The 27,002-nt window shown below is 42.1% G+C and overlaps 1 protein-coding gene across 1 annotated transcript in view; it reads left to right on the top strand.

Moving 5' to 3' along the window:
* LOC121949585 (cadherin-4-like) overlaps nucleotides 1-27,002 on the top strand; it is a 243,234-nt gene that overhangs the window by 195,937 nt on the left and 20,295 nt on the right. The window contains 3 exon segments of the mRNA XM_042495320.1: nucleotides 9,965-10,137; nucleotides 20,126-20,263; nucleotides 26,582-26,767. Of these exon segments, the coding sequence (XP_042351254.1) occupies nucleotides 9,965-10,137; nucleotides 20,126-20,263; nucleotides 26,582-26,767 (497 nt within the window).

The raw sequence follows: 27,002 nt of genomic DNA, 5'->3' as shown, positions 1-27,002 counted from the left end.
TAACTCTACTTCAGTCAGTTTGACCAATCAGATCCTCTCTTTTCATTTTGGTCTTCATACTTCCCTTCAGACAGCCCTAATGTTTTATCTTAATTGAAAAAAAATTCTTAAACCAACCAAATTCTTTCAACCAACACAAGATCTGAATTGCTGCAATTCTTGAAGTTTTTACTGGGTTTAGATGAGGGCAAGCTCATGAGATATTTGTGTCACAGTATTCTGGCTGGATGCGTCATTATCAGATTCTGCAGAGCATGGAGAGATGCAGACCTTTCCTCCGAATCAAGGAACAGAGCTGTGGTCAGCGCGAAGCTGGAGACGAGAGCAGAATGTGCAAGTAGCTTTCATGTTTCGACTGGAAGAACTCTTGTTCTAACAATCAGACCCCGAGGACCCGTGTTTGTCTTCACAGCGTTCAGATATTGTTCTGTTGCTAAGTTTAATCTCAGGGGAATTTGTAAACAATATAGGAAAGCATGTTGTGCGTCTGTATGTGTGGGTTTGGATGAGCAAGTGTGGGATTGACTTTGTGTGTGTGTGTGTGTGTGTGTGGTTACTCCTCAATGGAGCGTGAGTCTATATACAGAGCTCCTAATTAGCGAGGGCAACCAGACATTCCAAAAGCTACTTTCTCCGTTTTTCACTCTGATAATCTCTGTTTAGTTCAAAACGAGAGCATGCATGACAAAAGTCTTTGAGTTAAATTTTGTTTTGAACAGAAGGCATGCTGTGATGCTAATTAACGAGTAATATTTACACTATGTACAGTATAATTGCTCTGCTCTTCATTAAACAATCACTGCCAAGTAACATTTGTTTGTGGAGCACACAATGCCAGGTGTTGGAGAGTTATGTCAAAAAAGCTCAGTGTGTGTCTAGCTTCCTTTGCTCCATCATTGGTCTCTGAATTGATGAATTTTAATTAGGAGAATAGGCTGCAAAGCTGAGCCGGCCTAATTGCCTGTTTAGTCGCGGAAAACAAGAACGACTGCGATTCATCTCCAGTGTAAGTTCAAGGAGACATTTTATACCTTTCTGGCCCATTTAAGCTTTAAATATATCCTCTGCAAGTTAAATCGTTTACTCACTAATAATGGACCCAGTTTAGACTTCAAGTTAAGTGCCGTGGTTTTTGCTGAAGTTGTTTTTTATACCCAGCAGCCGCAGCAGCAGCAGGAGCAGCAGCGCAGATAGAGAGCGAGATACATGGCCAACTTTGAGATATGCATTTGAGGTGTAAGTTAATTAAAATCACCTCTGACTTTTTAAATCCCTTTATTTCATAGGACAGATATAGCGTGAAAGGGGGATTGAGAGAAGGGATGACGTGCAGTAAAGGACCGAAGTTGGACTTGAACCCGCGGCCGCTGCGGCGAGGACACAGCCTCTGTACATGGGGCGCCTGCTCTACCAACTGAGCCAATGGGTGCCCCACATCAGCTCTGACTTTGACTTAACTCTTTTGTATGCACCTTTCTTTTCACACCAGAAATTATTCTACAGTGAATCATGAAACCTAAGGCAACAACCAAAAATATTAAGATTTAATAAAAGAAAAATCTGAACTAAAGGAATCTGGGGAACTCCAGAGGACAAGTAATACTTATTTTTGGTGCCAGAGTGCCTCAGAATCTCCAGATTTTTTTTACTTCTTCTCTCATCTTTGTCTTCAGCTTTGCACCTCAGCTGCTGCTCATTTTTTTACACTTACTCACTTTTCTGCACTCTGAAAAAATTTCTAGTAAAATGAAAATAACTACTAGCAACTATAGTCGCAGGCATAACACTTTTATTATAAAGTGTCACTACCGTAATTACTTTAACAGTATATTAACGTTTGATTTATTGTAGTATTCCAAATAGGAATATGAAGTTTACAGTGTAATACTGTAACCAACCTGCATGCGACCTTTGGCCCTCCATTAGGTCTACTTTTGGTAAAATGAAAAATACTGCATAATCCCTTACATTCATACAGCAGCTTGCTGTTTATATTAACTGTTGTTTTGGCTCCAAAAAGCATCGAGATGCACTGTGTTTTGCTGTATTTTGGAAAAACAGTAATTTTGCTGTATTTTACAGCAATTTGTTACATTTTAACCCACTACAAAGGGTTCCCACAGTCATGGAAAACCTGAAAAGGTCATATAATTTTGCTTGTATATAATGAAATTGTTACAGTAATCTTTCGTGGATAACTTTCCAAGTAATGCTGCTCAACAGCTACATTATTTTCTGTAGCTGTTGATGTGGCTCCTGTATGTGCCAATGAGTGACATTTTGTCTACTCTCATGTTCGTCCATGAGCCAGGAGGTTCGTACCAGTTTAGAGGAACCATTTCTCACAGTGATTTTTCAAAGTATATGTCCCTACATCATTACAATTTTTCCATGTTTTTTGTGCCTTTTTACACATAAAGCCAGCATTAAATAAGGTAAGCTTCACAAAGTATCATGAAATCGTATGTCATTGTGAAGCTTAGATTTTATTTTATCTACCAGTCACATTTTCATGACACTGGGGGATAACAGAATTTGACTTTTGTCCTCTAATGCTACAATAGGGCAAATTCTGACTGCCTCTGCAAATGCCCGTATAACTAACTTCACATCCATCTTATGTACAAATAGTACAAATGATCATGGAAATTTAATCATGGGTTCTTGAAAATGGAGAGGTTTTGAATTATTCTGCATGAAAATCTTTGGCAACCCGGGCCACAGCACCTCACCTGGCTCCTTCTTATGATTTATTCCACTTTAAACTTAACTTTCATTTGACACTTTAGTCTGACATTTCAAGTGACAAGTAAAGTGCAGTAATCACTTGCACTGAGCTTCACAGATCCCTTGTGTGCATCCTGAATTTGCACATGACTTGGATCGTTGTCTTGAACTGAAAGTTGATCATGGGAATCCCCGAGGTCTTACTCCAGGTGACAGACTCTCTTTTTATCCCAACTACAGGTGGTGCGTTGAAACCTTTCATAGTATTGCAGCATAACATAATATCATAAGGCTGCATTACAGTAAAATTATATAATTTTCTGAACTCACTTGCCTTCACACACTTAGTCATTACATCCAAATTACTGATCATTATTTATCAAAAATCTCATTGTGTAAATATTTTTTGAAAACACCAGTAGTTAACCCAACAATATGGTCGCAACATCAGTAGGGAGGTATAGGTATATAGTAAAAAATACAGTGGCATTTTCTCCAAATTGCGTAGCCCTAATAATATGTAGAAACATTTCCAGTTTCTAATTTTTACGTTTTTTTTTTCAATATGTGTAATAGCAGTAAGTCTTCAATTTGGATAGTTCAATAACAATCCTTGGCCACGACATGTTTTTTTTTAAATGCCAGGCAAACGGGGGGATATGTGAAAAGCTGCTGTATCACATTCTGTATCTTCAGACCCCAATATCAAAGGTTCTTTGAAGCATTACAACACATCTTCACATCTAGCCCTGTGTAAAAGCCATCAAAGAGGGAGACCTACAGGGAACCGCCCTTATCACCGTCACCAGATGTTACGTAGGGAGAGATCCGATCAAACCGTCAGCCAGGATCAGTTTGAAAACAGCTTCATTTGTCACTTTCTGCCACCGAGCCCCCTGCTCAGCGCAGAGTGAACCTGTGACTAACGGGTTCAATTTGTGCGGGTAATCAAAAACTTAACAAAACAGTAAATGACAAAATGAGCTACCTGATCGCATTCAGCTCTTGTTATTGAGGAGTAAATGGGATTCAATCAGAAAGAGGGATTATCCTGGGAAACCTCTCAAATGTGTGCAAATATGTTAGTTAACATTATTATTGCAAAAAAAATACCTGTAGTATGTGGCTCAAGAGCTATTAGCTCTAGCATACACATACATTGAAAAGTGCATGAAACACATCTGCCTTTTCAAGGTCACCAAAACGATCCGAATATCTATAAACCTTTAAGAATATGACATGTGGCAGTCCTTGTGTCGTGGTAAGTGGCCTCGGATAAAGATCTGTCAGTATGACTTCTTCACAAAGCTCTCGCGTTCTGAGGCTGCAGTGTACTCAGTGCATCTGCCCTGTGATGCTACGTCCTTCTCCTTCTGTCCTTCTTCTCCCTGACTCTGACAGCAAGTCGTTCCCTTTTATGGACCGTCTTCCTCAAAAAAAGGCCTTCGTAAATGAGAGTGCAAGATCAAAACCAGCAGCTGAGTGCCTTCTCTCTCAGTTGCCCTCCCAATGGGGGGACAGAGGCACTGCGTCTCTCTCTCTCTCTCTCTCTCTCTCTCTCTCCTGAGGAGTTTGCTAACAGTTGCAGAGAGATTTAAGAGACTTTCCCTCTCCGTCTTGCCTGGGGGGGTAATTAGGGAATCGGCACAGGAGGGAAGAGATAGAATGATGGAGGCGCGCAGAGGTGGAAGAGCACTACGATATTTCAATCAGTACTGAGCCTTGAGTTTGTGAGCAGGTGTCTCTCACTGTGCGCCTTATTGTTAGTCCATGTTCTCATAGTGTCAGTCGAGAGAGAACATCAGGGCCACATGAAAGGTTTTTTTACACAGTGTCAGTGGTTAGCAACTCAGTATGAAGGGTTGTTTCTGTGTCTGTTACCAGTTTGTTTGCACGGATGCAATGCAGAGTGGAAAATCCACTGTACCTGTACTTAGAAGTGTTATAAAGTAGATATGAAGTGTTGAACCGTTACCACTCAGTTCCATGAGTACCTGCAATTCAGCAAGTTTTCTCATACAGTGTGTTCTGGCACACTGTCAAAATATCATCTGACCTTTTGTGGAGTGCTGCAGTTGTAGATACCCATTTAGCTCAAAATATGGACAGACAGTGCCGTATAAAAAAAAAACACTCTGAGATCCAAAAGCTTGAGGAACACAAGATAGCCAGGAGAGCTGACTTTATTTACAGTTCTGACGTTGGATGTGACGCTGGTCCCAAAGGTTGTTTTTTTGTTTTTATGAATTGAGTAGCTTTTTTTTTTTTTACCACCATAGAAAACTGAGATTCTCCTGGATGATATTTTACAAAATTGTAGGTTTATGAGTAAAGCCATCAAGTGGCTGTGACTCAGGAGGTGGAGCAGGGAGTTCATAAATCGTGAGATCTTCAGTGTGATCCCTGAAGTATCCTTGGGCAAGATACTGAAACTAAAATTCCTCTTGATGGCTGTTCCACCACTGCATGAATGTGTGTGTGAATGTGACTTTGCAGTGTACAAGCTCTTTGATTGGTTGAAAGACTAGACAGATGCTATACAAGTGCAAGTCCATTACCAGTTTCCAGTCACCATTTTCTTGTCAATGTAAAGCCCATCAGCGTGAGGGCTGGAACATGGTTCTCTTGGCTAAATGTAGGCAAACATACTTGGGGTTTGTTTGGAGAACATCTTCTTTTACCACCTGCCGACAGGGATCGAATCAACCAACCTGCTTACAGTTTCAGGTTGTTCTTTTTAGATTTTTTTTTGGAGTACCCCTTTAAAAAATCTGACAAATACTCACACTACTGCCCATCTTTTATTAAGATGATTCAACCTCTTTGGGTCTGATTTTCAAGATCCATAACTGTGATGTGCAACACTGCTCCCTCCCTGCCACCTTCACATAAGACCAGTTAGTTTCGCAACCAAACACGAACTCGCAAATCCTGATGATCATTGCGCTGTTTACATAATTTAATTAGGCAGCACTTTTAAAGTGATCACGCTGGGAAATTTCATACATGTGAAACTTGGGACATTTTTTTAAAAAAACAAAGGTAGTTCCAAAAATAGAATTTAAATGATTTTTTTTCTTAATATAATTAATATAGTATTGAGCAGCACATCCAACATGTCTGTTAGTAATGCACCTTATTGAAGTATAATGTAAAATTAAATTATAATCTTATTTTAATGTGTTTATGATCCATCATCCGCAATACAACCCGAATGTCCTTTTTTTAACCCAGAACTGAATCTTGAAATCAAATTTAAACAATATACCACCCATCATGGGTACCCATGGGTATTGAACCTGATGCAGGGCTCTGATATGTGTGTGAACAAGTGTTGCAGTTTTTTCCATCAGAATATGAAGACAAAGGGTGTTCTTACTCACTCTACTATTTGAAACCATAGGAAAGGAGGAACCCATTTTTAATCAACTTGTTGATCTTCAAAAATGCCCCAGTGGTGTTCCTCTTAACAGTTGCATCTCAAACACGCCCCATATCAGATAAACAGTTGCGATTGGCCCGTCAGATCTCAAGTAGCTGGATGTCTGTGGAGGGGGACCAGACACATCTGCTAGAGCAAATAAAACACCAACTTAAAGATTTTTCTGGTGCAAGGTGAAGGCTCACCAATCAGAGTCCACTGTCCGTAACATGACCTGCAACTAGATCGCTGGACATCTGCAATAATTCATCCCATGTATTTACTCCATTGCAATTCCTCTGACAGACTGGAATGTTGTGCAGGTTCGATGTTTGCCCTTCACTCCGCCTCAGCCCCCGCAGTGTCCCTGAATTAGAGAAAGCAGGTAGAGATTCAAGGCTATTATATTATGATAATAGTCAAGGCAAAAAGGTGCGTTTCCATCTGGCCTTTGCATCGACTTATGATTGCAGCCTTCCTCTGACCTCATTCATAGTGGCTTTTTTTTAATGGTTTGACTGTGATCTTGTGTCCTGAGAGAGAAGTGGACTCCATCAGAGGCTCCTGTGTGTCCCCTTCATCACTTTCGCCAAGATTCACAATTTTTCAGCCTTTTCTCTTCCCTCCCTTACCTCTCAACCTCTATTTCTCCTTCTCCCTCTCTATCTGCTGTACCGCAGTCACTCTTCCAACCTCCACTGATGAGAGTTATTATCCTCTTACACATCGTCCATCCCCTGCCCTCTCGCTCCCCGACTTCCCCTCATACTTCTGCTTTTAGTGGTCTTTATAAACCCTCTCACCTCTATTCTTTTCTTCACTTACTTTTCCTGCTTTGCAATTTCCTCCTCTGCTTCCTATCTTTGCATCTATGTATGTGTCTATTAGTCTTTTACTGCTCTATCTGTCTTTCTCCATCCATCTTCCCCTTTTTCTCCATCTTCTCTCTAATTGGGAGGCAGATGTTGACTCTGGCTGACTAATGTTTCGGCAGCAGATAGACCTCACCGGTGATCTTGGGTCACGTGAGCAAAAATGGCCAACAATATGCACCGCCTGCCACCAGTTAAATTTTCAGCTCCAGCGATTTTGGCGGAAAAGCAATTAGGATTTGGAATTAGTGTTCAAATTAAAGAGGAATTAAACAGGCTAAGAGATTAACCCTTTCAGGCATGGTTACCCCTCTTTGGATCTAAAAGTGCACCATCATCATATCACTGAATCCCCCTTGTTGAAAAAGAAGGTGGCAGAGCTGACGTGTGATTCAAACATCACGTCCTCTTCCTCCCTACGGGACCGGGAAGGCTGATTATATATTGACGCTGTCCTCGGTGGAATAGCTGTAATTGTTTTTCTTCTTCCTGTCTTTGACTCTTTTCTTTTCCTTGCTGGACAAAGTGACAAATCCTGCTTTGAAACTTAATGACGTTTGAAATAGACTTCAAGGCTACAATTATCCTGTCCATACAGGCTGTCACAGGAATGATGGTGCCATCCAGACCCAATTATGGGAAAGAAGACACCTGTAACTGCTCAGACCCACAAGGGACTGCCGGATCAGTCATAAGTCCAGCTGCAGTTCTCCTTCTTTGGTTCAGACATTTACATTTAAGGAGCAAAACATACTTCTGCTGTACATTAAAACATTAAAGCTGCATTTTTGTGCCACTGCACCAGTGAGAGCTGTGCCAAAGGCATTATGTTTTTGTGGTGTCCATTTGTCCCGTTCTTGTGAACGTGATGCCTCAAGGACACCTTGAGGAAATTTTTTTCAGATTTGGCACAAACGTCCACTTGGACTCAGTGATGAGCTGATTAGATTTTCAATGTCAAATGTCTAGGTCACTGTGAACTTGTATCCGTTTCAATATCTAAAGAAGGACATGGGGGTATTTTCCAAAATGTCCCCTCAGACGTGGATTAGCTGATTAGAATTTGGTGGTCAAAGGTCTCTGTAACCTCACAAAACTTGCTTTTGGCCATAACTCAAAAATTCATGTGCTAGTAATTTCACACAATTATCTAACAGGATAAAATGAAGTGTTGACATTTTATATCCAAAAGGGCAAAGGTCAACTTCACTGTGACATCATAATGCTTTGCAACAACACTTTTCTTGCCATTATTCAACGCTATCACTCAGAACAGAAAGGGTGACTTTTGGTTAGATACCGAGTTAGTGAAAGCGGTGGTGATTGTATAGATCTTCTGTGCTGCCAGGGGGAAGATGTGTGTGATGCATCCATGTTTTTAAAGATCCAGCTTCAATGCAGCAACACTTGAAGCATTGTCAGCTGTCATGTCTGCGTCTGGATAGACATGGATGTAAACTGTAACTTCAGCTGTACTGGTTCACAGAGGCGCACAAACGCCAGGTGGTAATTCTAGTTTTATGTCTAATTTTTGTTGCCTTTGATCTGATAATTGAACATTGTTGGTTTAGCGTCTTCACAGCATGGCATCCACCACCCACCGCCATGCCCACTGAAGTAACCAGAGTGCTTATGCATTAGCTGCTGAGATGCTTTTTGGTGCCCACTAACGTGACAATAGTGGTAAGGTTTTAAAAAAAAACATCCAAAATGTTTTCAAAATTATACATGGCCATTTAATTTAGACAAGAAATTACAATATGTAGGCGTTATAATTGCCACTCTCTCCTTTTCTCTGTTTCCCTCTCGGCTTTTTATACTTCAGCTCCAAGATGTCCTTGTCTCCCTCCTTTTAAGTTTTTCTCCGCTTATACTGTCTTCTCATTTGAGCATGTTAGTGCTCCAGCCGTCTCTTCTCTCTGCTGTCCCCCTCCTGTGAGCTGACAGTCCTTTTCTTTCTGCAGCAGCAGCAGCCTGTAAATGGCTGCCTGATGGAAAGTGACATTTTCACAGAACCCTGTGAGAGAGGCGAGGTGATCTCTCCTCTTTCCAGGACAAAGTGCTCCTAATTGCCTGGTCGCATTTGTGAGCCCAGCTGACAAACTCGTGCAAATCAATAATTCTGCTCGGGGAAGATGCGGGCACACAAGGCCTCTCACCCTGATACGTGCTGCGAAGGCACAAACACGCATATGCATACAGATGCACGCATGTATCAGTGAGTAAATACAGACTCTTTACACACATACACACACACACTCCCCCCGCCTCGCCACCTCTGTGCTGTCTGCCTTAAATGGCAGTGTTTATCCGTGATTCTAAGACAAATAGGGAGAGAGCATCGGAGCATTAAGGGCAGCCACGGTGCTGCTGAAGGCTGAAATAATGGATGGTGGAAATGGCAGAAGACCCAGCGCCGCTCATTACTAAATGGACTCTGCAGAGGTGGAAACTTTGCCCCACTTGCTTGCTATATAGAGATGACAATACAGCACAGCTTAAAATAGGGGCTTATTTAACAAATTTTGTTTGTTGTTTTACTCCGCTCTGTAATAGCTCTCAGTCTAAAAGTTGTTTGCCAAAGAACAGAGGATGTCACAGCAATTCACAAAGTCTGATTGACTTGTTTCTGGTTTATAAATGGGTTTGTTGTCGTTTTAGTTTTCTCTGAGCTTTCTTCCCTCTCTTTGATATTTCTATCAAATTTATTAACAGTAGTGGGGAACCTCTATTATTCCATATATGTTTTGAAAATGTATGTGTGCAAAGGACCTTGAAAAGCACATCTTTGTATTTTAATGAATGCAGCCTGCTGTTTTTTCCTCTCGCTTTTTTCCCCAACTTGACCTCCTCTAGTGCAGTGTGCACTAACGTGCGTCACCTAATTTTCCAATTATTTTACCTCACTCTGAGTCCCCTTCGCTAACTAACTTTCTCTCTGCAGGCTCGTCCGTGATGCAGGTGACAGCCACCGACTCGGATGACTCCACCACAGCTAACGGCATGGTGCGCTACCGCATTCTCTCGCAGACGCCCCACAGCCCAATCCCCAACATGTTCACCATCAACAGCGAGACTGGAGACATAGTGACGGTGGCAGCCGGCCTGGACAGAGAGGTCAGTGTCAGTTGTATGCGTTGTATCTCTGTTACTCTCCCCCATTTGATCATTCTGCATCTCATTTGTGTCCACCCAGCCATATGATACAATTCAGTACCTTGATGTTGTAATATTACTCCTTTGGCCTTTAGTAGTTTGTTACATCCAAGGATGAAAGTAGGCCAGAGCCAACTGGCAAAGTTTGATTGTGATGTTTTAGCTGTAGCCATCTTTGTTTTTTGGAGCCAGAGGTGACCATATTTGGGCAAGATGGTGGAGCTGTGGAGGAGTGAGGGGAGGATCTGCCTCTAAGCCCGCACCCCCCCCCCCCCCCCCCAGTGCAGTTTCCAGCACTTCTGTGTTCATTTTTCTGCCGCTTGGTCCAGCATCATACTGAACGCACAGATACGGGAGTTGTATTAATCTCTCAACTAACTCCTAGCAAGAAAGCAAATAAGAATAATTCCCAAAATGTTGAACTATTTCTTGAACCACCTTGAACCACAGTCACTATTTTTGAGTAATAATGTACTTTATTTGTTCCCTTGGGGAAATTCATTTTTCACTCTGTGGTTATTTTCTTAATTCCCACACATACACATATTGACTAACTTGATTTACTTTGCTAGCTGACTTGCTGCTGACTTGCTCCCTCATGTGCCGCCCACTAATGAAAGAACCTTCATTTTTCACACAGCCTTTCTGCAGAGACACAATCCCACATCATGCACACAAACACATGCGCACAAAACACAACTGTGTAGTACTTTACAGCAGCTTGTGCCTCAATGAAGAGGCAAATGTCAAATCAATCAAAAGCGGCTTAACAACAATACAGGTCAGTCACAATAGTAGATGCTTTCCATTTGTTGGTTTTATTGCCCTTATCTGGTCTGTCCATTTTGGCCATCATTCAATCACAATTCCCAAAATAAATGCTTAATTTTCCTCAATATTTGTCAAATAATTAACAGAATTTCTTTTCTTTTTTTTAGCATCCATTTACAATCAGCCTGTTATTTCTGGATGCAAAAAGCCATGAAATGGCAAGATGAAAATTTTCAGGGGGTCCTGCCTTACAAACCCCAATTTCATCTCTGGATGTAACAAAACCTTAAAAAAAAAAACCTATGATCACATTCAACACAATTCGCCCTTTCAAAAATGTCAAATATACCTAGGGCAAAAGTATTTCATTTGTTTCAGTTATTTTGCCAGTTGTCTTACTGTGTGTATATATAAATGACAGGCTAATATGAATTGTTTTTGTCAGTGCGTAGAGCATGGCGGATATAATGGCCACACATATCATGTACCTCTCTGCTGAGGAGGTGACGGGAGCTTTCTCTTCATTGTCATCCTTTGTCTCATCCACTGATGGTGTGTGCGTCTGATGCTTTCTGTAGCTGTTTGCCAACCCACACACCACCACCAATGCACCAATGCACATCGTCCTTGCTCCATTTTCCACCTTATTCTACTAATGAGGGAGGTCACGCAGGGTCGACTTTTGTTTATCCGGATAAGCATCAGGTGACTGTTGGCAGTAGTCTTTCATGACTGATTGTTCATTCTGCAGCCTTTCTCTTAAACACACACACACACACACACACACACACAAACCTCTCATCTCTCTGTGGTGCAAGATTCAAAGAAGACATTCAACTGATAAAATCAGAGAAACATTGAAATTCATATGCTGCCATTATGAAGATAATCTCATCCTCATAACTTAGTTGGCTGATTTTACAACCAACATTAAAGCACCACTGAGTGTGTCCCATAATGTTTATATTCTGAGAAGTCCCGCTGGTCCTTCTCGGCACTAAACCTGGCCAGGCAACACTTTGGAAATTAAAAGTGGATTCTACCAACAGTAAGGCGAGCGTGTTTGGAGAATAATTACGGTTGAAATCTCAAGAACAAAACCAGGTTTTGATAACAGAGCAACACAATACATCAATGCTCATTCCTTATCCAGATTTTGTACGGAGCTGGCATGGCATGACAGCGTCATACATTCGTGGGACAATATAAATGAGTCTGGTGAACATGAGCCAGCTCTGTCCCTGTTTCCAGCTTGGCCCAGGCGGCAGCAGTAGCAGCTGATGTGAGTGAGAGAAAGCTCATTAATCTGGACACATCAAGCCAGGCTCAGTCCCACCTGCCTCTGATCCTCCCACTAAAACTGGGACACACCTGGGAGTTCACCCACCTGCTGTCAAGGTCATCAACACAAACACACAAACACGCTCAGACACATGGGCACGTGTTCGCGTACACACTCCCATGCAGTTTGTTTTTTTTAGATGACGTAAAGCTCACACAGAGTGAAGAGTAGCGGCAGATAGAGATCCGATGTGTCAAACTGGATCCATGCACCCAGGATGGTGTGTACATGCTGGTGCACAAAAACATGAATGTGTATGCTCGTTGTATGGACACTGAAAATCCTATAAAAACATTGCAGTGCATACTTTATATTCTCTGTCTCCTCTTCCATGTCTTTCTCCCACACTTTAGCTCACCCTCGCCCACCATGCCGGTGTCTAATTAGAATATTCATGTGCTAATTAAAGGGTGAAGCAGGTTCTCTCGTGTTGAGGAGACCAGGGGGTACATTGAGGTTAGCATGGTATCACTTACCTCTGACATCGCTGAATACCAATTATCCTCCCAAACTCACCGCTCGCAACCCTTCTCCTCCCCTGACCCCACATGCTTCCCCGTGCTCCTGCCCGGGCTGACAAGATGGGATACGGCATGTACATGGGTGTTTGACTCCATCGTTCCTTAATTATGAAATGGCTGTTTGTATGTGGGTTTATGTTGAGTGTTTGTGATGTATGGCTTTGAAGGGATTGGGGGACAAAACTTAGATAAGAATTGAATTGAATTGAATTGTTTGAATTTACAACGACTGTTCTAGCTGTTCTATTTTCTGCATTTAACCATGTAGTCATCTGCAAGACTTGAACAGTATCTATTTTTTCATACCTCCATACTTTCCTGAAGTTTCACTGGGGTATACAGCATATGATAGTATTTGTGTGTTGCTGCACTACCTACGCAACCACCACCTCTGAAAGGCAATTTTGTTAAGTTCCACAAGTTTTTGTAGTGTATTTTCAGTCCAATAAATAACCAGTATAAACTCACAAAATGTCAAGAGTAGTAATAATGTCTTATCTATTTCCTTTATTTATCAGACAAATACAGCTATACACCTTCTGAATTCAGGTTTCTCTCTTTCACTGAACTAGGACTAGCTTAATTGCCTTGTTTGCTCATCATAAAACACAATTCATTCAAACTCGACCGTAACAAAATAAAACTCACCAAAACTGTCATTGTTAGTCTTGTTTGTCATCCAGTTAGTTAGTTCTCTGTTCCAGCAATCAACAACTCTGGTTTGGTCAAAATAAACCCTTTATTCACTGAGTTAGATGTGAAAATATGCGGTTTTTCCCTGCGGTCTCTCCCTGCCATTGCTCGCCCGCTGTTTACAGTCCAGGGACGTTATCATCACCATTTACAGTCATATAAGTTTGATAGAAAGAGGAGCGCCTGTACTTTTGATGTAATTAAAAAACATACATTGAGACTTCTAAATACCCTGTTATTCTTGAATATCATGATACCGTCCAAACCTAATACCAACATTATGGATGGCTACCTGGTTGATCCTGCCAGTAGCATATGCTTGTCTCAAAGATTAAGCCATGCAAGTCTAAGTACACACGGCCGGTACATTGAAACTGCGAATGGCTCATTGAATCAGTCAAACATCTCGTCGTGTAAATAATATTTTTGAAAGCACTAAATATCAATCAATGGTTCATACTTTTACACGTATATTTATTTGTATTTTTGCTGTCCTGACAATAGACTTGTCTGTCAAACCACTAAGGAAGAAATACATTTCTAATGAAGTGTGACTCTGCTGCAGCAGGTAGCAGAGTGGGAGATGTCAGCGTGCCACAGCTGGCATGAATGTTCTCCCTTGGTGTCCTCTCTCCATGGCTCCAGTTTCACTGGCAGGGAACGCTGTTGTCTTTCATTACCCCAGGCTGTCTCAATCTCCCATGAGCCCTGGGTTGGAACGGTCTGGCGTGGCATGGTGTGTGTGGCCCAGTGCCAGGCTGTCCACCAGGCTGAGGCCAGCTCTACGTTGGACTGTCTCGCTGACGATTAGGACATTGCCTGGACTGCCTCAAGGACACAAGTGCCCACAGCCTGGCTCTATTAGGAACTGCAGAGCCCGACTGTGGGCACAGGCTGAGAGCAGACATCCTAAGTGGGTCTGGGGCTTTATTGACTCAGAGACCCTGAGTTATGTTAACTTACCGCCTTGCACCAAAGCTCCAGGAGCCAGACAGCAAAGCCATCTGAGAATTGTGAGCAGGTTGCTGAATGGAGAATATTGATGCATGTAGGTGGATGTTGACTGCTTGTAGCCATCTTTCAATCAGGAAAGTATCCACTCAATATCCACCTTATAATGTGCACTTAGCTTGTATTGAATTGGACCTTGTTTTGTCTTCAGAAAAGCCTGAATTGTTGCACTTACGCCCCTCTAGTTTCAAACCATGTTTTTCAGCCCTCTCTCATCGATAATGCTTTTCTATTTTGGTCTAGGTCATAAATTCACTATTAACTGCTCTCAGAAAAGCATTCACCAACAAAGCAACATTGTTACAGGTATTTGCAACTCCATTCTTTTATCTGCTGTATGGGTGACCTGCTTTTCCCATGGATAATCCTTTGGTGACTTTTTTACACCAGCCTCTTTTTTAAAGGCATTTAACTCATTTATATACAATAGATTTCACTTAATGTTGGACCTCACAACAGCCCGTAGTGAGGATGATAAATTCCAAATGACGTACCTAAAATATTTTCAACAATGCAATGCAAAATCATTCAGTGTACCTATTACACCAATGATAGTATTGTCTCTTACATGGGGTCAATGTCAGCGTCTTCCTTAGAAGAGAATTTCCATACATATTTTAACTATGTTTATCCAACAGTAACTATATCAGACATTACTGGAGACACAGTTGTGAAAAACACTTTCACAGCTTTATTCAGGCTCTTCCCCATTCCCTCTCACTCTGTATCTAAACATGATAGTTTTTACCTCCTTGTTTGCAGGATAATGATACTAGCCCCCTTTACACTGTCTGTTCACGGCGAGGATATGGCGCCATTATGTCACCGTTATGTGTAAAAGTTATAATTGCGGTATCTAGGGACAGAGTTTGTCTTTAGGCCTGCAGCTGAAGTAGTAGCAGTTCCAAATCACCAAAAAAGAAACAGCCAGCAGGACAGGACCATGGGTGGGGTGGATGTGATGTTTTGATGATGTGTTATGCGTGCGACCCAACGCAGGAGATTTAAAAAGCAGAGAAAACAATGAGATTCAGGAGCTCCTTACCCCCCGAACACAGGACGACATCAGCTGCCATATAACAGGGACAGGAAATAATTGTTATTGTCATGTTATGACACAACATGTATGTTATATGTCACATTAGAGGCTGACGCTGTTGTGTTAAACATCACGCCCACCACTCCTGTCATTCCTCTTTTGCCTCAGTAACACCAGCATGCTATCTAAAATCACACACTGGAGCGCCATAATGCCGTTGTTGGTTCTGTATAAAAACGCAAAGGTGGTGTAAAGAAGGGCCTTTTGTAGTGTCCCTAAAGTCTGATCCCTATGTCCCTATGTCACTAATTACTTGGGAGTTTAAGTGTCCCCCCTTTCATTCTCACTGGATTACCGACAATCTTTACATCTCTATTTTGAAAAAAGTTGAAGACTCACACTGAAAGGTTCATTCAATAACTTTTGTAAGATGTAACTCTTTATTAGTCATGCAAGCTGCATAGCTCTAGTGACGGCAATGTTGGTCAGTCAGTCTGTTGATCTGTCAGTCAGTCAGGCCAAGACTTTGGTCCAGACTGAAATACATTGACAACAGGATGGATTATTATGAAATCTGCTACAGGATGAATTCTAATAACTTTGGTGATCCCGGACATTTTCCTTAGCAGGTCAATTTTTTACTCATCTTATAAAATCTCAGTATCTAAAGAACTGGCACAAAGTTTGCTTTCAGACATTAATAGTCCCCAGACAATCTATCCTTACTGTGATTTATGACTAAATACCTGCAAAACTAGTTCCCATTAGCCTCAGCTGTACTGTGTCTTTAGTGCTAAATAGCAAATTTTAGCGCGCTAACATGCTAAACTAAGATGGTGAATATACTAAACCTTAACATCAGCTTGTGAGCAATCTGATATTAGCATTTAACTCAAAGCACCACTGTAGCTGCAGATTCTTCTTGTTTTAATTTGTCAGAAGGGTTAACTAAAAACCCAAATGAGGAGATTTACAGGTGATGACTGCTCCTCTTTCTTCTCCAAGATGTCATTTGAGTGACTGTACAATCTTGCTCACATCACACACTCCAAACTGACATTTCCCTGTCTTTTGTTTGGAGCCAGCATGTCTGGCAGCAGCATGTTCATCCTGCTCATATCTGCTTAATCATGTCCTGTCCGTTGTATTATAATGCTCAGTTGGACGATTAACTAAACTTCTTGCCCAGTCTGCATGTTTTTTTATTCCACCAGCTTTATTCATATGTGACTCACAGCTTTTATTTATCCGATATGTGACTCGCAGCTGTTTGCGTAAATGTGGAGGCGTATCTAATCAAGTGGATTCTGAGTTTACATCTCGGATTTACGTATCTGAGCGAGTGTCTTTACAATGGGATTCGGAGAAAAGCTTTCAGAGAACACTGCACTGGCGTGTGTTCTCTTCAAACAACTATTGAACTGTTTGTGTCCTCAACCCAACCTGAGAGGCGCCCTTGAGAGGGAGGAAGAGAGTAGTGGATGATGAAGATGGAGACAAAACAGACTTCTCTGCATATTTTTGGGACTAGCTGGAAAACGATGTAGATAATAAGACAGTGTATTTCACTGTCAGAATCTGCCGACTGCAAGTACTTTACACTTTTCCATTGTGAGTTAAATAAACTGAAATAACTGAAATAAAATCCGGTATATGGAATTGAATAGCATCAAATCAAATCGATTAAATTTCATTGAGTTGATCCTAGCTGAGCTGAACTGAAACAGTCGTGGGGGTCAGTGACACTGAGGGTTACTGAGGAAGAGAGAGAGAGAGTGTATTCAGAAAAACAAACGAAGCTGGTCTCTACAGTTTTAGCCACCAGTGCTCGGCCATTTGAGACAGATTACAAGTGACAAGCTAATGACTGTGACCACCAGGAGCCTGGCAGGCCAGAACTCAATCCAGAAAGCGACATGAGTAAAAGCACGTCTCTCACTCGCCACACTTTACCCTCTCTGAGTGGTCCTTTACAGCACGCCAAGTGAAAAAGCACACTCAGGTATAATTAATTCACCACTGCGTGTGTTTTGGCAGAAAACCACTCCTCTCCATTTTCTTGTTTGACATCGCCTTACATGTTTCAGACCATTATTTCCCCTACTTGCTAACGAAGTCTCACTGGAGAACAAGTCCATTTGCTTACCAGCCATGAGCAGCCAGCTTTTTCCACCTGTCCTGTCCGCTGCTTGGCTTAACTTGTCGAGTAGCTAACACTAATAGCCTGAAGCCAACGTCTTTTTTCAGTCTCCTGGATTGTAAATGACCTAATTTTGTCACTGGGAAAAAACTGGGGTTTATTGTTGGCGTAGCTCTGTGTACAGGTGTTTTCTGTGGCCTCTGATGGCTTTCAGCTTCCACAGATTAAGTCCGTGAGGCTCAAGGCCTGTGGGGGAGTTTGGGCTGTTGCTGTTGGGCATGAGACAAGCAGCTATATTTCCTGCCAGTGCTGGACTTTAATCTAACAGAGAGATTTTCTGTTCAGCACTTCTATAGGACTCATTAGAGAGCCCTTTACTGGCTTGTTCAGGCAGCAGCTTTTGGACAGAAGAGTGTGCTTGGCTCTGTGTGTGTTTGGTGTGCTCGTGCACGTGTATAAGAGTCGGAGTGTCCCACCTGTTCCCACTCACTGGAGCGTTAGCGGATATGTATGTGCGCACTAGAAGGGCCATAAACTCACAACTACCCTCGGATGAGTGATATAACCCTGCAGGATAGAACGCATCCAGCATCTACACCTCAAACTGTGCGAGAGCTCCACCTGCTGGCTCAGCTCCAATCATTTCTCTTCACCTGACCAAAGAAAAAGGCGTCCATCAAAGCTCGAGCCTATTAGCTTCTTACAGCCATCTGGTGCTATTTCTAGATTGATGTATGTGACCGGATCTAAATGAGTCTGCAGAGAGACACATTCATTGGAGGCTCTGTTTACCAAGGCACTCTATGAGGGGAGATGGTATTGATATTTCATTATGAGTCTAATAAAGGGCAGCCAGTATTGAGTTTTCATTAATAGGGCTGGTTCTGTGCAGATTAACATGTCTGTGCTGTTCATAATGACTTGGAGCGATGCTAAATGACTCCAGCTGGGTGTTTTAACTGGCCTCAATGGTTTGACTGATCTGACAATCAACAGCATCCTTCACGACAAAAAAAAACCAGAAGGGGTGTGAAAGGAGATATAGAGATACACAGAAACTGGCAGAAAGACAGATAGAAAGATAGACAGGCAGAGAACAGACAGGCAGAGAACACAGAGTAACCAAGATGCGTTCAGAGAGATAGTGAGAGATCAAAAGAAGCTCAGACTGTGAGTTAACAAAGAGAACAGAATAAACCAGAGGAGAAAAAAAGAGGAAGAAAAGCCACGACTCAAAGAAATAAAAAGCAAAGAAGCAGCCATCAGTGCAGGAAGCAATAACTCCCCCGTCTATACCTACAAGACCTCTGCCCATTTTTTTTTCCCGGCTCCTCCAGGCAGTCCCTGACATCAGTGCAACTGGCTGTCAAGTCGTTAGAAAGCGCGACCCCCAGGTGACGTAGCTAGCCTAGCAACAAACGAACATTAGACCGTCATTAAGGCGCACTGTGGATGCTTAACAAAGCAGCAGGCCCTGTGCACTGAACACTGGCCCGTCCTTGACGTCCATTCTGTCTCACTCTCTCTCTTTGCTCTGGCACAGTTTGAGCCAAATGGATTAATAGAAAGAGAAAAAGACCACAAAGCAGAGAGGCTTACTGTCAGGATGGAAACACACACCCACAGTCTTTTTTCCAGTGGCGAGTCTGGGGACAGACTGAACTTTCAGCACCATGGACAGCGGCAAAATGTTGGCATGTAGATGCGCTTGATCTCTCTGCCTCTTAGAGTTTTTGGTCGTGTCTAAGCAAACGTTTGATGGTTTTCCTCGTCGTGGCACTGTAGTATCCCAGTGTATGCAATGCTGCAGTACATTGTGGGCAGACTCCCCCTTACTGTGGCTGGACTAAATAAGGCCCATTCACCTCCTGGTATTATCTGCAGCACTGTGGCGCATCTTAAAGTGGCGGCGCCTCCATTAAAATGAGTGATGATTCAGGTCTGTTCCCAAAGCGAAAAGCCAAGACTTTTAGGCAATAATGGATGGGCCTTTTACCAACACAGTGCTCCCTCCCTGCAACTTTGTGTATGTCTGTCTGTGTCTGTGTGTTTGTGTGTGTGTGCATCCATGCGCGTGTGCATACGCGTCCATGCTTGTGTGTGTGTGTGTGTGTGTGTGTGTGTGTGTGTGTGTGTGTGTGTGCCCATGCTATTAACTAGCTATTATTGACTACATAAGGTGTTCTAACAAACTCCAGTTTTTGTGTTCCAGTGAGTGAGCAGAAAAAAAGTAATTGTGCATGGCTGGTATTTGGGAGGATATCATACATTTATTCATTCATTTTATTTATTTTGCATATGACTCACGCTGTCATTGTCACATGGCAAACATACTCATTTGCTGATAGAGTCATGTTTCTGGGTTTGTTGCAGCATTTGATAAACCATTCCCTGGGTGTGTTTTCTGACTCTTTTTTTTTTTTTTTTTGCAGAAAGTGTCCCAGTACACCATCATTGTCCAGGCTACTGACATGGAGGGCAACTTAAACTTTGGCTTGTCCAACACAGCCACAGCCCTCATCAGCATTACTGACATCAATGACAATCCTCCAGAGCTGACAGTCCGAACGGTGAGTCCTAAACTTTGTTTTGCCTCTTCAAAATCAGCAGCCTCCTCCTGGTTTTCATTTAGTGGCTGTCATAACTATTTATTCAACAGCTCCTCCTCCTCAGGGCTTGACCCTGTATCTCTCATTTTAACAAGTGCTTGTTTAGTCACTTCATAGGGATGAAATGGTTACCGGTGTCGTGATAAAACAGGTGAAATTTCTAGTTTGTATTACCTTTTCACACTTCATCATTAAAAACGTGTTTGCTTACTAAACTCTGAAAAACTCACAGTAAATACTCTCCAGCAACAGTCTCCTAGATGTAGCCACAGCATCCAAGGAACAACAAGGTAGATTTATTGGTAATTTTTTAAACTACATTTAAAAAACAAAATTATCTCAAGTGACAGACACTCAATTAAGCATTTAAAAGACAGGTTATCTTTAGATTAGATGCAAATTTGATATGATTTTCTCACATTTTTACTCTGTATTGTCAGGGTTTCCCACACATTCATTTATTTATGGCAGCCCACTTCAATCAAAATAACTGCCGCCATTTTGGCGGCTGGACCATTCATTAGGAGAGCTAGGGGAATATATGTAGTGTTCGGTTATTCATTGCACCACACTGCTGGAGCGCAGAGCGTACTCTGGGCACAGAGCAGTGGGATGCCAGGGGCAGTCAGAGTTAATTTAATCGTTCATTGCACTGGGTCTGAAAGTTTGCTTTCACTCACCTCTCTACAGTAACTGCTTCTTTCATCCATCGATCTGATTTTTTCACCTGTGACTGGATCTATTATCCACCACGCAACTCAAACTCCACAAGCTGCTGCTGAGAAAAAAGAACCATTTCTGCCTGTGCTGCGTTCACAGGCCCACAAAATATCCAAATGTTTAGATTAAATTTAGATTCTAATTCTGCAGTAAACATTGATGTTATTATTTTATTGTTCATGCTAAAAAAATGTGCTGCTATTTGTATTTGCGGTTTTCAAAATAAGGATTTTGGTGTGTGTATTAAATTTTCATTGTGTGTATGTAATTTCTAAACACATTTTACCACTACCATGATAATATTGATATCCATGATAATTTTAGTTGTTATAAACGTAATATGAAATGTTCCTACCATTTCATTTCTGTCACTAATATGCAGCCCCACTTTCCCACAGAGCTATGATGCTTCATATAGGACATGAGGGTATATTATTCTTAGGCAGAACAGGTTACACAAGCCTCCACGGAAACGACATCTCTCAGATATTATTAGAAAATGTGTTATCTGGTCCCTGTCAAAGACAACAATCATGCAATAGTACCTCAACTGAAATATGTTTTCTGAGAATATTGAGATGAAAGGAATACAAGTACAACAGCTGACAAAGATGTAGGATAAGGAGAAGTATATTAAGAATATAAAACAACACAGTGACAGATAAAAAAACACTGTGCAAGAAAATATGGAGAGACAGAAACAGATGCAGGGACTGAAAGTGAGATCAAAATCCCCTGCCAGCGGGGCCTCGGACGGCCAGGGCTTTTCTGCAGGCATCTGGGCCCGGACCCCGATACTTCCACATTGGTCAGACAGGAAGCCACGCTGGCCCACTTTTCTGTGGCAGTGTGTCGTTGAGCACGGAGTTGTTCGTTTTTTGAGAGTGAGGGTTGAGAGGTTATTGGAGGAAATAGCAACTGAAAGCAAAAGCCCGGTTATGCTGACTGTGAATGCTGTGCACGTTTGCATTCATCCCCAGTATATCGCTTGTATTCTCTGCTCTCAGCCTGGTCACAGAACACAATCAAATGCTGACCGCAGTTTGACAGATCTACAGGATTTTAGCTGCTTGGATTTCTGAGATTCCAGAGAGAGACAGATGCTGTCTGCGGCCGAGCTCAGAGGCAGAGCGAGCAGTGTGTCAGCGTCACACACTGTGATCCCTGTCTCCTCGGCGGGGCCCGTCGTCAGCGTGCATGCCAGTACAGTTCCAGCCGCATGCTCTGATAAGAGCTCCCCAGCTGTCAGGGGTAGAGCTCACCGAAAAAGGCTGCCGCTCCGCTCAGAACTCCTCTGCCCCTCGTCTGTAGCGCTGGCTCCATCACCACTCGTCACCGGGGAGGAGCTCTGGACCAGAGTCCTCCCGCTAGCCAGCAAATGGACATGCTGTGCTTCAACAGACATAGAAAAAAAACATTGTACGTTGTCCTTGACATATACAGTACACAATGAGGTATGCTCATACATGCTGTGGTAAGTGTTTGTCAGCTCTTCAGAGTCTTATTACTTAGTCGCTGTCAGTAAAGGAGCAGTTGGCCATAATTTGGTGTATGACTGTAGATGGTAATGAGTGAAAATGAAAGAAAATGTGCTCTTGCTGCACATCCTTCGCTTAGACGCAAACAGCCACGTGCTCTCGCATGAACATCCATGGCAAAGAAATTGTTCTCCACCAGATGCCACTTCTGCTGCTTTGTCAATCTCTTCTTTTTTGTTTTGCTTCCCACACAACCAACTACACTTGGAGCAGTTCAGTAATTATTTGTGCATGACAGACGCGAGAAGAATTCATTGCTCTCTATGGGAAGCATAGAGAGAAAACATAAGCGCGCTAATTAAGTGAAATTGCTTGCGGGGGCGTAAACCAAGCTGATATATAGCATCTAATTTAAAAGAAAAAAGAAAAAAATGCCAAATGTTTTATTCATTTCACCACATGGGCCTTAACTCACAATGTTAGAGTTATGTGCGTCATTATGTGATAAACAAAAAGAAATTGGTACTTGCTGCAATTTATCTAATCAAAGGATCTAATCAAGTGCATCACACTCCTGCTAAAGTGTACCCAGTGGTTTTTCATTCACCGAGCAGTGATGAGGAGCAGGAGAGTTGCTCAGAAGACTAGTGGGGTTGAGACCTTCAGCTATCTGACACACAGGCTCAAAGGTCTGAATAGAGTGCTATGGTATTTGTGATTCACCTGTAGAGCTGCAGCTTCTTAATAGCTGAAAGAGTTGGCATGCCTAGATTATTTACTGCTTTATTTTTTATCCTGCTTCTTGACTTTCATTTGTGAAAAAAGAGCTGCCTGGAGAAGCAACTTGATCTGTCCATATAACATGAAAAATGAGAGTAAGGGTAGACGTCTGTTGCCAGTAGCTTAATCATTGTTACACTATATCTGAGACATTACGGCCGTCCTAAGTGAACTCATGGCAGTCTGATATTAGTAGGAGTCTGTTTTGGGACATTTATTTGTGTGTAATGCTGTCGTTCCCATATGGTGTTGTTCTCAACACCCCATGAAGGAAAGGAAGAGCTCATTTAGTGTTTTGGAGCCGTAGCTCTGCTGTCTGAACTGGAACATTTTCATTTGCCGAGTCAGTTTTCAGAAAGAAGATAGCCGATTTCCCCTGCAGGGCAGTGCACCTTGATGCAGATTTATTTTCTAAAATGAGTTGGGGTCTGGGCTGTAGCCCCACTGATTTCCCCCCGCTGGACTCTAGCTGAAATATCTGAAGGCTGTTGTGATCATAGACAGTTCAAAACATGAAAAACAATAATTAGTGGGAAACGGGTATGAGTGATCTTGTATTCGAAGGCTTTTGTGTAGAGCTGACCTTCATACATTTGTGATCTATTGACATTTTCGAGATTCATAAAATCAGACCCTGGCATAATGTGTCAGTGATGATGCTTGTGCTTTGAATGGTGAAGTTATGACATTCGTTTTCTCCCCAGGGTCAGCAACTGTTGATGGTATCGTCAATATATTGAATCACCATAGTCACTAACTGAATCAGTAGCTCACTGGCGACTGAAACAGTTTTCAGCTTAACTCATGTATGTATAAAGTTAATACAGCGTTGGAGGTGGGGCCCCATTCATTCCTCAGAGTGTTGCTTGGTGGCGCACAAGTCAAAAAACTTGGAAATATGCATAAATTGCCGGCATTATCGGCACTGCTTCCAGACTATGCGGCCCATGAGCGAGGACTTCCACTAGCTGAGCTAGCTAATTTCGGTTTCGTGATCAAGTCCTGATAGAAATACAGATCAATTTGCATGGGCTGTGATGCTCGAAAAGATGCGTCCACTGATTTGAAGATGTCTCTTTCACTATCATTTGAGCCACACAGCATCATGTGACAAATAACAATTTTACACTGTTATGCCACTACAAAAATTTAGTTGTCAGGCTTGCTTCTGGGGGCCTGGCTCAGCTGTGATACACAATATGTTACTTCCTGATTAAAAGCTTATGAAAAGACCACTGAACAAAAACACAATCATATGTCATTATTGTTGCAAATAATTGCCTGCTGAGCCATTGACAGTTTAAACCAGTGGTTCCCAATTGTTCTGGCCATGGGGCTCAGATTAGTTCAAGGTCCATTCATAGGATAAATTACTACATATTCAGTTTTATTTCACAAAATGTAAACAACAACATGTGGTCTCAGGAAAAAATGAAATAAAATGTATTGCAAGAATAAAATGCAATAATTTGTTTCATTCCCAGCTTTTATTTGGATGCATGCTGCTTATGGCCTGGCACTGGCTCACTACCTTTTTATTAAGTCCCATCTTCTCCCACTAAAAATTAGAAATTAGTCCGATAGCTGATATGTTGTTGTTTCTTTATTCATTTCTCTTTTGTGCCAAAGAAACAAAGAAATCCATACTATAAAAATGCCACTGCCCAGCAAGATACGAAGAAAATAAGAAAATACAGGCAGAGAGCAAAGTCTTACTTCTGTATGAGTCTATACAAAATCCTAAATAGTATACCTTTAAACTTTGTGGCAAAAGCATCTTTACCCGAAGTTGGTGAACAAGATCACACTACTCGTAAGGAACTTCTCCTCATTGAATGTTTAAATAGGCAGAGCACATAAAGTTTGTATATAAAGCCCCGTAAAGCCAGAATCTGTAATACTGACAACTTTTTGTAAAATAGCAACTCAAATTAAAGTTTAATGATTCTTTTTATTGTTGCCTCATTTCAGTTTTGTATTCACTGGCAAAGTAGGCGGAGGTTTCGTTTAATGATTACCTACAGCTGAATCTTATTTGCCCCGCTCCTTTACCCCCTTCATTCGTAACCACAGAATCCTTCAGCAACTGGAATTCTGTGTCTCTAGTGGCTTATCAATGGGTCCACATTGCATTTTAGTGAGAGTGGCCATTTTGGAAGCGTCCTCCCCTACAGTCAACGCCATTGTGTATGCCTCTGAGACTGCATATTCCATTTGGCCGTCTGACAGTGCAGCCCAACAAGCTTGGAAGGTTTGTGGTGGTGTTTGTTGCAAAAGCTCGGGGTGAAAATGAAATGGAGGAGCCCACACACAAGAGACCGAGAGTGCATATTTAATTTGTTCTGTGCTTATCAGCGTGGTCGTACTGCAGGGAATAGGAAAAAAAGGGGGGCAAGGAGGGAGAGGGGGGAAGAGAGGAATCAGGGGGTTTGGACGCTGCTTCAATCCCCCGATTATGAAGCCATTAAAGTGAAAAGCAGCTGGCAGACACACCCCATAAACAAGTTAACGCTTCACAAGAGGAAACACGGATTATCGTCTGACAATGAGAGCTTTTTGTGTGTGTGTGTGTGTGTGTGTGTGTGTGTGTGTGTGTGTGTGTGTGTACCTTCGAGTGCCCATACCCTCTGTAGCCAGATAAATCCCTATAGAGAAGGACATGTATTCTGTTGCACTGTAAATTCTTCTTTAGACTCTGCAGCTGTAACCAAGTTTCCTCCAGAGTTAGTTCAGAGGGGAGATGTTTCAGATTGCAGTTTAATGAAGATCATTAGCCAAAGATTATTCCTACCGCTGCCTTAATTACAGTACTTATCTAATTGCTTATTAAGACCTAGATTTGGTGAATGCACAGAATCTAAATTAAACGGGTAAACACATAATTGAACAAATCCATTAGTTCGAATAATAGTTTCATACGAGCAGCCGTGGCGTAGAGTAAGGGACAAAATTAACATAATGGAAGATATGATTCTCTATTATACACATTTAAACAAATACTTCTGTCTTCTGTCTTCCTCAGCTATCTTTCTAATTTCTCCAACATTTGTTTTGCTACCACTTTCAGTGTAATGAGTGTTTTTGGCATGGCCCTAAAAGCAGTTTGTTTTCATAATAACATTTACGGAAAATGCTAAAAGATTGATGATGACACTAGCAAATGTTAGGAATCTCAATAAATCAGCTTATTAACATGCATCAGCCGACCGCTGGAGCCAACAACGGCATAATGTTATCTCTCCCATCCTCCCCGCTGTCACCTCCTCTCTCCTTCACTTCCTCCCTCCCTCCTGCTCCGTAGTTTTCAGGGGAGGTGCCAGAGAACAAGGTGAATGTGGTGGTGACCAACCTGACAGTGGTGGACAGGGATCAGCCCCACAGTCCCAACTGGAACGCCGTCTACCGCATCGTCAGCGGAGACCCTTCTGGACACTTCACCATCCGCACCAACCCCATCACCAATGAGGGCATGCTGACAGTGGTCAAGGTGAACGTGAAGCTGTACATTTGGCTTCTCTACAAACATCCTGATATCTGCTATTTAGCTTTGTTCTGTTGTTGTTATTCAACACTGCATCTTGTATGTTTCCACCTGCTCTGAAGTGCCAGATGTTGATGACTGAGTGCTTTGGTCTCACATTGTTTTCACTGAATTATATGTCATTTCTCAAATTGGAACTCAGTTAGAGCTAATCTTGCAATCAGCGGCACTCACTTCCCTC

The sequence above is a fragment of the Plectropomus leopardus genome, chromosome 2 (assembly GCF_008729295.1).
Source record: "Plectropomus leopardus isolate mb chromosome 2, YSFRI_Pleo_2.0, whole genome shotgun sequence".
NCBI classification, from domain to species: Eukaryota; Metazoa; Chordata; class Actinopteri; order Perciformes; family Serranidae; genus Plectropomus; species Plectropomus leopardus.
This window is presented reverse-complemented; position numbering and strand designations above follow the sequence as displayed.